Source organism: Paralichthys olivaceus, chromosome 13 (assembly GCF_024713975.1).
Source record: "Paralichthys olivaceus isolate ysfri-2021 chromosome 13, ASM2471397v2, whole genome shotgun sequence".
NCBI lineage: Eukaryota > Metazoa > Chordata > Actinopteri > Pleuronectiformes > Paralichthyidae > Paralichthys > Paralichthys olivaceus.
In genome coordinates, this window is record NC_091105.1 from 4,314,413 (window position 1) to 4,326,238 (window position 11,826).

Below are 11,826 nucleotides of genomic sequence, written 5' to 3' on the forward strand. Positions count from 1 at the left end.
TGCTCCCCGACAAAAATGGCGTAACGAGATGTGACATCACCACAGGGAGGAGGGGTGAGGGAGGGGAGGGGCCCCTCGTGATTGACGCATACAGTAACCAATTGGAGAGCGGCGAGGGCGCACGCGGAGCCAATGGGAGTCGATCTGTCCGTGAGTGACAGCTTGTTGTCCAGTGACTTCACAAAATGGAGACTAGGGGGGCGGGGCGCTGCGTCAAAACACATCACCTGGAATAAAAGCGGCGAGTAACCAATCACAGAGCAGTTCGCTTCAGCGAGGCTCACTCTGATTGGCTACTTCTTCATAGCAGAGGCGGAAGTAAGCGACAAATATGGCGGTGAAGCACCTTGGTGACTGTAGCCACCCCGCCAATTAATCGAACAAAGAATAAATACGCGCGACATTTAACGAACACTGTTTGACATCAGCGAGCGACTAAAATCCACCAGAGCAGCGGCAGCCATGTTTGTTGTCATCTTCTATCCTCGCGGCAAACTTACAAAGACGCTCGCCGGCAAGTAGCCAATCACAGTCAGCCTCTCCGAAGCGAACTGCTCCGTGATTGGCTACTTGCCGGTGAGCCGTCAATCAAACATTTAGCGGGAACAGATCTCTGTAAAAACTGATGGAACCTCGTCGCTAATTTGTTCAAGTTCAGTCGCATCTGGTCAGAGTAAGTATCCGCTCCATCCTCACCATGTTGGCTGAGTGAGCCCGCAGCAGCGGGAGGCTCGGTAAAGGCTAACGCAGCCTGTGGCAGGTCACAGCGGTGCAGTGAGATGTAAAGGTGCTAGCCTAAACTAAGCTAGCTTCAAGAAGCCATTTTAAAATTTTTAATTATTCTTCCTTCTCTCCAGCTCCTCGTTGGTGTTGTTTCCACGTCTGAGTTATGGCGTGTGTGCAGCAAGTGAGATCCTCCCAGGTAACACTGACTGAAGTTAAAGTACATTCAGGGGTTTGTGATGCTGCTAACTCAAGCTAACGAGCTGATCCTCATATTAATTATAAGCTACAGATGAGATCACTTGGTGTGTCGACCATGACAATTACAAACACTTGATAAACAGCAAAACGTTTAACAAATCTGAGGTCGATCATTAATGTGTCGTACACACTGTATGTAGGCAGATACATATTGGACTTTTGTTATATTGCCATCGTCCATATTAATAATCTTACTACAACTTGATTCAGAGGATGATCCTCACTAATTCTCTGCACATATGCTTTATATATCTTAGTCTCCAGAGAGACAGTATCGCATCATGTGTAAAAACTGATAGATTCACCTGTAATTAGTGTTTTATATGATGTGAAATATGTTGTTAGTCTCCCTCCTTCGCCTCCAGCTGTTGCCTGTCTCATCTGGACTGTTTGTGTTGAGTGTGATGAGCTGCACTCAGTTTGTGATTCATTTGATTCACCCATGCAGGATACTCAGCTGTTGCCTAATCAGGTTATCACAGAGCAGCAGTCCTTGGTTGTTATAAAGAAGCTTCTGGCTATTGCGGTGTCTGGCATCACATACCTGCGGGGCCTTTTCCCGGAGAAAGCCTACGGGAACAAATATGTTGATGGTAAGATAACTCATGGAAATGTGCTTGCATGTCTGCACGTCATATACCATTTGGAAATATTTACAAACAAGATTTCATACCCTGTATTTTTTTACCGTCCACAGATCAGAAAGTGATGATCCTCAGAGAGGTGCGCAGCTGTCCTGGAGCCTCTCAGATCGTCCAGTGGTAAATAACAACCCCTTGACACTTGCTGGTCAAAGCTATTGATCGGGATCACTACACTAATAAACGTCCTCCACCTTTTTGGGTTTGTAATTACTGTTGAAATAAACTGGTTGTGAGTCATAACGTAGATTATGCTGGGTGATATTGACAGAAACATATCACAATAGTTTTGTCTAAAAAATCTCATGTTAAGACACTTTATTTAAGTTTATTAATAATGTTATAAGATGCTGTGGTTCGCTACTGTGAAGATTCGGCCCTACAGTTTCTATGTTTAAATGATAAGGAAAAAAAGAATGTGTGGGTAAAGTAAAAGAAAAGAAAAATCTTAGACACACAATGTGATTTAGTGACTGTGTTTACATGGGCAGCATTGACCTTATACTGAAAGACATTATTTTCATTAAGTTCACTGAAATGTGTTGCTGATGGAAAGTTCCTTCACATTCCTGTTAACATGTTGCAGGTCTGTGTCTGTTGTCAGGCTGTTTGCATGACAGCTTCTAACTCAGACTATTGTCTATTGTCTTCAAACTGTATGTGATGATGATACACAGCTTAGTGACTTCAGTTATCGTGTATTATAAGGTGAAAGTTACTTGGACGTGTGTGTTTTTATATTTATCCAGGATGCAAGGATGTTTTGAGGCCATCCAGCAGAGATATGTAAGTCATATTCAACCTTTTCCACCTTTGGAAGATTTGAAATGCAAACCGTGTTGAGACGATGTAAGATAACATGACCAGCAAATTAATTGTTGATTGTGTCTCTGGTCTCTTATTGTAACTAATGTGATCAGAATTATTGCTTTTTTTTCCTCCCACAGCTCCGGACAGTTATCATGTCTGTGAGTATTTTGCTAATCTTATGTTTTGTTCTTTTTAATGCTTTATTAAGATACACAGGAGCTCGCTTGGGGAAATGATATTAGCAAAGTAATAAGCGGTACATACATATCTTTAACTGTCACCAATTATTTAGAATACTTACAGTGTCTAGTCTTTATTGGATGCCTTAATTAAATGTAGAAATATTCATGTTGCCGATGATATGTTTGTTTGCCCTTTTTTTATTAGATCTACACTGACCCAGAGAACCCCCAGGTAATGTACAGGATCGGCCATACCATTAAGCTACTGTACATCTCATGCACAGCAACTGTCTCCTCTTGTCTTGTCTGGCAGAAAGTGACAGAGTTTTACCAGTTTAAGATCCAGTACACTGCAAAAGGAGCGCAGATGGACTTTGAAAGGTGGGAGTTTGTCAAGCTTGACAGTCAAGATAATGGGATGTTGAATAAACCTCCTCTCAGTGTGGGGAACAAACAAAAGGAAAATACAATAAGTATGAATCATCTACAAATTGGCTTAACGCTCACATACCAGGACGTTGCTCTAGTTTCGGTCTCAATATGACTCAGTGAATGCAGGAATTAACCCTTTGAACGCTCTGAATCCCTGAAACACATAAACAAGTTGCTCAAAACCCTGAAGAAACGATTCTATATGATGAGAGATTGTGGAACGGAAAATATTTCACTCAGTGTCATGTATTAACAGCATTTAACAGGTTGTGTGTTAAATGCTGCTTTCATTACACAAGCCTTTAGCACCTGTTATATATGTTTGCAGTTGGTGTACTGAATACCTTGAAGAGCAACTTCATTTTTGTTCCAGCAACAACAACAATAAAGTGTCGACCATGACATGTGGCGACACTAAGAAGGCCAGCGTCCTGCTGGTGAGGAAGCTCTACACTCTGATGCAGAACCTGGGTCCTCTGCCAGATAACGTCTGCCTCAACATGAAGCTGTCTTACTACGATGATGGTAACAAACACAAAGAAACTCACTATAATTATACTTTGTGCTAAGAGAGGATAGATTGACTTGATCAAAAGGTTTAAAATCATGTAATACCTCAAAAACTAGATTTAAAGTTAAAGCTAATGTCATGAACTGCACCTCTTGAACTCTCTCACACGCTTTTATTTTATACATACATGCATTTGTGTCACATTTTAGACATTGCGCTGAATGATTTTTTTTGTAAAGCCTGGAGGGGGAAACCAAGCGAATAAATGTATATTTGTGCAACATCTAAATCAAATGAAAAAATAAAACAATTGAAAAAAGTATGTAAAAGATACATTTATATAGGCTGAACTGAAAAATAAATTGTTTATATTATACATGTATATATGTGTGATTGTTTTGTAGTTACCCCTCAGGACTACCAGCCCCCAGGCTTCAAGGAGGCTGACGGTGACACCATGGTGTTTGAGAGGGAGCCGGTCAAACTGACTATGGGCGAGGTGGCCACCCCCTTCCACACTTTGAAGATGGACATGGCCACAGAGAGACAGAGGCTGGAGCAGGTGAAGGGACTGAAGACAGAGGGATTGAAAGCCTAACCCAATGACTGTGTTGGAGTCTTTCTTTGATATTGACCGTCTTTAATGGAACGCTTTTGATGCCTTGTTCCCTAATTAACATCCTAATCAATAAGTCAGCACTTCAACATGCTTATTTCTAATGGACAGCTTTGCATTTTGCTGAATGTTTGCAGGTGGAGGAGAGTGTTAATGTGATGGAGAAGTGGGTTCTGAAGATGGAGGGGGAGGGCGTCCTTTCACAGGTCAGCACACAAGCAACTCAGACATAAAGCTTGTTTACACTCAGCGGGGCAAAGTCATTCCAGTCATGCTTTTGACTTACGTTATAGTGTTGCACTATAAATCACTTTATGATCAAATTCATGTTCACTATTACTCTAGGGTTATTTCTGCTTATACAACACATGCTCTACATCAGGGGAAGCAAACCTTCTTCTTATTGAGGTCCATTTAGATTTTAACATCATCCTTCGCAGGTCATAGGAAATGAACGATATATCACAGTAACTTCTCTGTTGCTACAGCTGGAACTGCTTCTCTTTGGAGAGGCCTCTGATGTCAGATGGTAGTGATGACGATGGCACAACAGTACATTTCTTATAGAGTCCAAACTATTTATAAGTTAGCCAATAAAAAGAAGCCGATATGAGTCTCACAGAATTTTTGTGTATTGCACATTCCATACAAACAATGTTTGTGATCAAACCGTAAAATATTAATCCTCAATTACACTTAGTTGTAGTAAGTTGTCAAAGATTTGATAGTGATAGTATTCATTGATATTAAAATAATATAGATATAATATCATATCAGAGGAAATGTTTTTACTCCCAATAAAGGTATCAGCATCAGCCCCCAAAAATCAACTGGGCTCTAATATGTCATATATGTTGTTTCTTCGTTTCTTTTTTTCTTTAATGTCACGTCAGTAATCCACTCTGCAACCATTCTTCAAAACCAATGGAACCATTTTACCTCGTCGGGTTCCAGCAGCTCCACAGCAGAAACAAGGATCTCTCTCAAATTCTTTTGTGAATGAATCATTGATTGATTGAATGAGGGTTTAGCTTCTTATCTTGTCAACTTGTCAGCTTGTCAACTGTTTTATGTACATTTCTTGTTATTGCAGAAAAGAATCACTGTCATCAGAATCATTTGGTATTTCTGAGTTGCTTTCTTTGTATTTATAAATTGTCTCAGAGCCCATACATGACCCAGAGGATCTTTAAAATCAGAATCATACTTTTAACTGATACATGTAATTGTATAATCATGGTTTTCAGATACCTCATGTTCTTCAGGATTATAAGACATCTGACAAGTATGAATTTGCGCCGTTTTGAGGTCAACACACAAATTCAGAAACACTCAAATGTTGCGAGTGAAGCTAAAGGTCAGACGTGATAGTCGGCCTGTTTTTATCAGAGGCTGTTTGCTGTTGTGCTCAGTGTGTTAACAAAGTTCTATCATGATGTTAAGATAACATGTTTTCAATCTTTAGAACCATGTGATTGAAGACGTGGAGAGACCTGACAACGAGAACACAGACTTGGATAACACTGGTGAGCCCCCCCCCCCACCATTTCACTTCATCTGACATATAAAGACTTTTACACAGTTCAGCTTGTTCTTGTTGAACTGTCAAACCTAGATGTCCTCATAATCCAGAGAAAATGTTTTTTATTTGGTATATTTATTATTAGAATTATTATGAGAACTGTGGAAACAACATGATTTTAAACTGTATGAAAATCATATTGTGTAATTTTTTTTATTTCAAATTTGTATAATTCTTTTTTTTTTTAAGAAACCCAAATGAGATGTTGTGAGAAGATGGAGAGTCGTGAAGAAATCACAGAGGTAGGTGTGACATTTACATCAGCCCCAACCCACTGTGAGCATAGATTCACTAATCCTAACTGTTCCAGTCATCACTGTTAGAATGGAAATTGGTGGTGAGGAATGGAAAAAAAAAAATAAAAAAAGCTTTTCCCAAACAACAGCAATTAAACATGAAGAATATGTTAAACCCAGAATTTAATACATTCAGAAACCAATAATTAATAATAATAATAAATGTTATTTATATGCGCTCTTCACAGCACTCAAGGTCACCTTACGAGGCAGAGATGAAAACAAAACCAAAAAAAAAAAGTATCAAAAGGATCAGTAACATGAACGGTGAATAAAACGTTATGGAGGTTGGCCAAATGGGAAACGATCAGACTGAAAATGTCAGTTTAAAAAGATTTAAACTGTTAAAATGTGAATGGAAAGCCTTTCACTGGGTTATTTTAATTTAGAGATATAAAAAAATATCTATCTAAAGGTTGACCAGCAATCACAACGAGCAGAGTGACTGTCGGCTCTGTGCAAACATAAAGCGAATGGCCACTTGTGTAGGGTCGGTATTACGGGCCATATGTCCCCTTTCAGATGGACACTCTGGTGAAGAGGACCTCTGACATGGAGGTGGGTGTGAAGAGGACCAGGAGTGGACGGATCATCAAGGCGGCCACGGTCAGTCAACCACTTACAGCTTAACAGCCACCAATTGTCTCTGCGCACGGTTACAGCTAGATAACCAGAAACACCCTTACTCTGAAAAACCCTCAATGCCCTGATGCTATAATCCCTTCAGTTTTTACAAGTTTTTTACTAAACCAGTAAACGGGAAGTCTCTGTTTGTCCACCTTCTGAGTTTATAGTGTGCGTGTTTTTGTGCAACAGTAATTATTTTATTAATGTTATAAGTCGGACATCTTATCCAGATTTTAGGAGCCTGTTCAGGTTATTTTAAGTCATTTCTGATGAATGTAGCATTGATCTTAAACTGGGCTGTTTCAGTATAAATGTATAATGTAAACATCATAGTCACTGTGATTGAAGAGAGAGCAGAAGGGAAAATGAAATCATGTTTTACTTTAAAATTAAGAATCTTCTGTTTGAAAACTGACACGTTTCAGATGAAAAAAAAATGTTGATCAAAGTGTGAATGAAATTATGTTGAAAGTAACAAGACGTGTGTGTGTGTGTGTCTCTGTGTAGAAGACAAACTTAATCATCAACAACAAGCCGACAGCTATGAAGAACAGAATGGTGAGAAACTCGTCCTCTTGCTTTATCCTGATTTAATAAATAATTTAGTATAAATAAAAAGCTCTGAATGAAGCCTGTAAAAGATATGTTATGCATTATTCAATAAGAACAACAGACCTGTATGTGCTTGCAACTCCACATCCTTTCATTAATTATGCAGCATTTGAATTAATGTCCGATAAGTCTGGAAAGTATATTGATAATTTGATGTTTCAAATATCAGTTAAGATATTAACTGTGGATGGAAAATGTGCACACATTCACACATAACTCAATCTGGAATTGAAAATGAGAATACATTTCCTCTAAAATTCTCTGGCAGATTGTATTTTGAAGTGGAAAGTGTGTGGGAACCTTGTTTCAGAGATGAGTCAGCGCTGATCACTTTGCTTTCATGCAGTCAGAAGACTTGTGAAAAACATGGTGGGTGATTTTTGTCAACTGTGTTTCTTCTGTTGTTTTCAGGTCTCTCAATATGACATTCCCAACAGCCAGGAAACACCATCCATCCCCATGCCTAAGAGCAAACGCAAATTCAGTGAGCCCAAAGAACACTATTGACCTCCCAGCCCACTGCTCACACAGCAGCACGGCTGTATTGATTTACACTGATGTTTTTTAAAGTTTGATTACAGGTTATGTGGTTGTTTTTTTAAAGAGAATTCCTTGTTTCACACTTGTGATGAAACATCACTAAAAAGTTCATTTGAATGAAATACAGATGTGTTAATAGGATGTATTATAATTTAGCTATGAAATTTGAATAATCATTTATAGAACTGTTTGTTAATGGTTGTGTCTGGTTTTTTTTGTACAATTCTGTTGCTTGTGTACAAAGCAGCACTGAAAATATTGAATAAAAGACAAAACTACATTCATTTCATGTCCTCTGTGTTTTAAGCGAGTTGTTAGTTGATGTGACACGTAATTATAAAGCCAGATTCATTTATTAATGTTATTTAAAAGTGCTTTAAGGATCAACAACAAGCAAACTTGAAGGTTTGTCCTCTGGGATGAAAACATTTTACTTCACCTGCCTCTGGAAAAACAAACCTCAATCTTTGAATAGACCCCGAAATGCCACCATTTGCATGTGGTTCCTTAAATGAAGCTGTTAAGTGAAAGTGGATTATATCGGTACACAGTGACCTTTGGGCCCAGATAAGGGCCCATCAGCAGCCTCCCGCCCAGCAAGCTGTGTGTTTTTAATCTCCTATTGTTTTTCCCAGAGAGAGGGACATTTGCTGATAGACTGCCTTAACCCACTGCAGATCAATACTGCAGGAAGCCTTTGTGATGCATATCCGAGCATCCCCCCCACTCCCCGTGTCTGCAGCAGGCCAGAGGGGGGGAAGAGAGCGAGAGACTCCATCAAATCAACCCTCACTTCCTAACATGGGCATTGTCTTGACCACCACTTTCATTTCGTCCATCTCTGTGTTTTTATGGATATTTCTGATAATGGAGAAGCGTAAAAGCAGAATAGACCTGGGAAATCCATGGTGGACGATACCCACACATCGGAGCATCCACACTATTTATGAGCTGTGAAATTAATCAGGGTTACCTAACCTCTCAGCCCCACTCCACTGGCATTTTTCAACACTTTTTATTATTTTGACAGCGTTGGGTTCTCTGGGTATTGATAAGTGATAAAATGCAATGACAGTAAAGGCACCTTTACAGGTCTAGTCATGTAGTGTGGATAACAAATATCGCTGCTATAGACATTACAACAACACTATATCACAGAAATGAACCGATACGTAGAGCCCAAAAGGCAAAATGAATCCAGTGGCATAGAAAATAAAAAGAAACATGCAATGGAAAATACAGATACAGAAATTCTTTGAAACAAAGACTTGAATATTGAATATGAAAGAAATAACACAAGAACGAGTGATAGCGACGGAAATCTAAATTGCAATTTTCTCCTCGAGCCTCGATCCTTCACTCCGATCCTGGGACCCTACATCATTTCTGTACACACACATCTCCCAGAAATGAATTCTGAAATTAAATTCAGGGACACACGTCCAGCGGCCAGTGTTAACAGATCAATCAGCTGGTCAAACAGCAGGAGGGGCTCGGCGGACGCCTCTGCAGACCAATCAGAAATCTGGGTTTCGCTCTGTCTGAGTCGATAGCTGAGGTCCAGTGTATGGTCAAGGCAAGACCCGCTGACAGACTGATGGACAGACAGCCGCAGTCCATCCCAGGGCTCCATATAGATTAAAGCCAGCTTCTGTGAGCCTATAGTCGCTGTGCGGTGATTGTGCCTGCAGGGCCTATGGGCCTCAAGGGGGGGCTGGGCTTTACAGCAGCAGGGGAGGAGGGAGGGATGGAGTGGACACCCAGCCCGGGGACCGTGACCCTTTTGACCTTGCCAGAAGGGCAGCAAATGTTTCCGAGCTGATTAGCGCTTCCCCAGCAGAGCATCCCGCTCGATGCTTTGGAGGAAATCCAGAAAGTATGTCATTCAGTTATTTTCTGAAAAAATGTATGTAGAGAAAGGATTAAAAAAAGTTTGACTCAGAACATTCTTGTACTGTTCCATATTAATTAAAATAGCAACACGCTGAATGTCACCAGAGGTCAAAACTAACTCAATACTCTCTTTACTTACCATGTACGATACTTTTACTGATTGTTTCTGTTCTGCTCAACCTAACTCTGGATTCCAGAGAGGACTATTGTACTTCTTGTTCAATTTAATTTATCTTAGCTCCAGTTTCTTTGCAGATGACTTTACTAAATATACCAGTTTATAAATTGATGTATTTTTATTATTTAGACCAAATACATAGATTTTGCAAAATGATACTAAGATATGAATGCATCATTAACATTTTTCATTAAGAAATCTAATATACTAGAATATTACTGCCAGATGCATCCGCTTACTTTTGAAGTACACTCTATTGCTATGGCAAAGCAAGTTTATTTGTATACCACCTTTTGATAATGAGCCAATAATTGAAGTCCAGTACGTTAGACATAAAAAAACAACATTAAACCAGAAAAGAAACTCGAGGTTAACTGGGAAGAAATGTAAAGATAAAAAAAAGTCATAAAAATAGAGGATAAAAAAATAAGCAAAACATTTGATTAAACAGATTAAAGAAGAAACTGAAAATATGATGGCATGGCTTCAAATGTATTCTCGTAACAGACCATTCAAGACTTCAGGTTCAGTAAGAGTTAAATTTGTACCGGTGCATGTCCATATTGAAGCATTGTCAATTTTACCTTAGTACCCTAATACCTCTCCCACCATTGTACAATATGTTTGCACAGGGAGAACATTTATCATCTGAGGGTGAGCTCACAAGCAAGTATCCACAACAACCACAAGGGGGCGATAAGTAGCCATGCAACGAGCCTCCAGCGTGAGGCCTCCACTGATAAACTCCTGGTGCCTTGTGTCATGACAGAAAAGCATCTCCCTCCTCATGCATAACTTAATCAGCTCGTACAGTTGGCCTCCACACTGTACACAATTTAAAAAGCATGCGATCCCACTAAACAGCCAACACGAGGCTATTCAACGTGTCTTTTGAGAGACACTGCAGTGGAGTCAACAGTATTGATCCGAGGAAGGAATGATAAAAGGAGGGGAGACTGAGAGCAGGTGGTAGTGGGCCAGCAGATTCAGGGATTTAGTCGGTCACCGGGTATTTATGGTCAGTGCTGCAGAGTGGCGATGGGACCAGTACCTACTCGAAACAGATGCTCAAAGCAATGGGATGTGCCCCCATTGTGATCAGAGTGGACAGCTGAATTGTTTACCACCAAAGGGCCCTTTTCTTCAGCGGCAGGCCTTCGCACAATGGGGCCCCCACTGCAGTAGCACACTGAGGATTTCTGCAGGGGAGGGTGTGTTTGGGGGGGGGGGGGTGAATCGAGGGATAGGGGTTTTATAGGGTGAGCCTCTGTCCGTGCACCCTTTTTTCTTTTTCTGTGCTCAGATGGACCTCTTTGCGCCCCCCCATCTCCTCCACAAAGCCTCCCTTAAAGCTACCGCAGGGCAGGGGTTTAAATGTCACGCTTGGCCATCAGAGCGCCCAGCCCCCGGCTCGTGTCTCCAGGGGGAAGCACGCCAAGAAACAGGGAGTGGGAGAGAGGACAGCCAAGGGGAGGGAGATACTTGCCCTTGCCCCATTGTCCATTACGATAGGCATGAGCTGCTAACTGACTCCAAATCAAGTGTATCCTCTCGCCACGCGCCCCAGCCTTGTCCTGCTCTTGCTCAAACACAAAGGCCCTCTGTGTTTTTATTTTTTCGACCATCCATAGGTGAATGGAAGCTTTGGTCATGGCATGTTTGACAGAGCAGCTTAAAGGAAGCTGCGGAGTCTAAATTCAGCTGGCCAGCGGGCTGATTGATAAACACAGTTTGTCATCCCGAGACGATCGGGATCCTTCCGCGTTGCACTCCGGTGAGCTCTTACATGACAAAAATCAATGCTAACTTTTCGCGTTCAGTCACATATGAGGGACTTCAAGATGTTAAAGTAAAACGAAGGAGGGAGAAAGAGGGGGGTGAGGTGTCAAGCTGAAATACAAGTACAGGACGAAATATACGAG

At 40.7% G+C, this 11,826-nt stretch overlaps 1 protein-coding gene across 3 annotated transcripts; it reads left to right on the plus strand.

Moving 5' to 3' along the window:
- The first annotated feature begins 19 nt into the window (after window positions 1-19).
- hormad1 (HORMA domain containing 1) lies at window positions 20-8,117 on the plus strand. Of its 3 annotated transcripts, none has more exons than XM_069537829.1 (16): window positions 20-150; window positions 858-922; window positions 1,433-1,577; window positions 1,682-1,745; window positions 2,375-2,411; window positions 2,573-2,593; window positions 2,823-2,849; window positions 2,931-2,998; window positions 3,423-3,574; window positions 3,965-4,122; window positions 4,314-4,382; window positions 5,642-5,702; window positions 5,948-6,000; window positions 6,577-6,660; window positions 7,189-7,239; window positions 7,705-8,117. In XM_069537829.1, exons 2-16 carry the CDS (start codon window positions 890-892, stop codon window positions 7,798-7,800), a joined length of 1,119 nt encoding a protein of 372 aa, XP_069393930.1. In that variant the 5' UTR covers window positions 20-150; window positions 858-889; the 3' UTR covers window positions 7,801-8,117. The 3 variants fall into 3 exon arrangements, with proteins under 3 accessions (XP_069393930.1, XP_019948834.2, XP_069393931.1); XM_020093275.2 differs by lacking the exon at window positions 20-150 and adding an exon at window positions 538-673; XM_069537830.1 differs by lacking the exons at window positions 20-150; window positions 2,823-2,849 and adding an exon at window positions 538-673.
- Window positions 8,118-11,826: the final 3,709 nt, after the last annotated feature.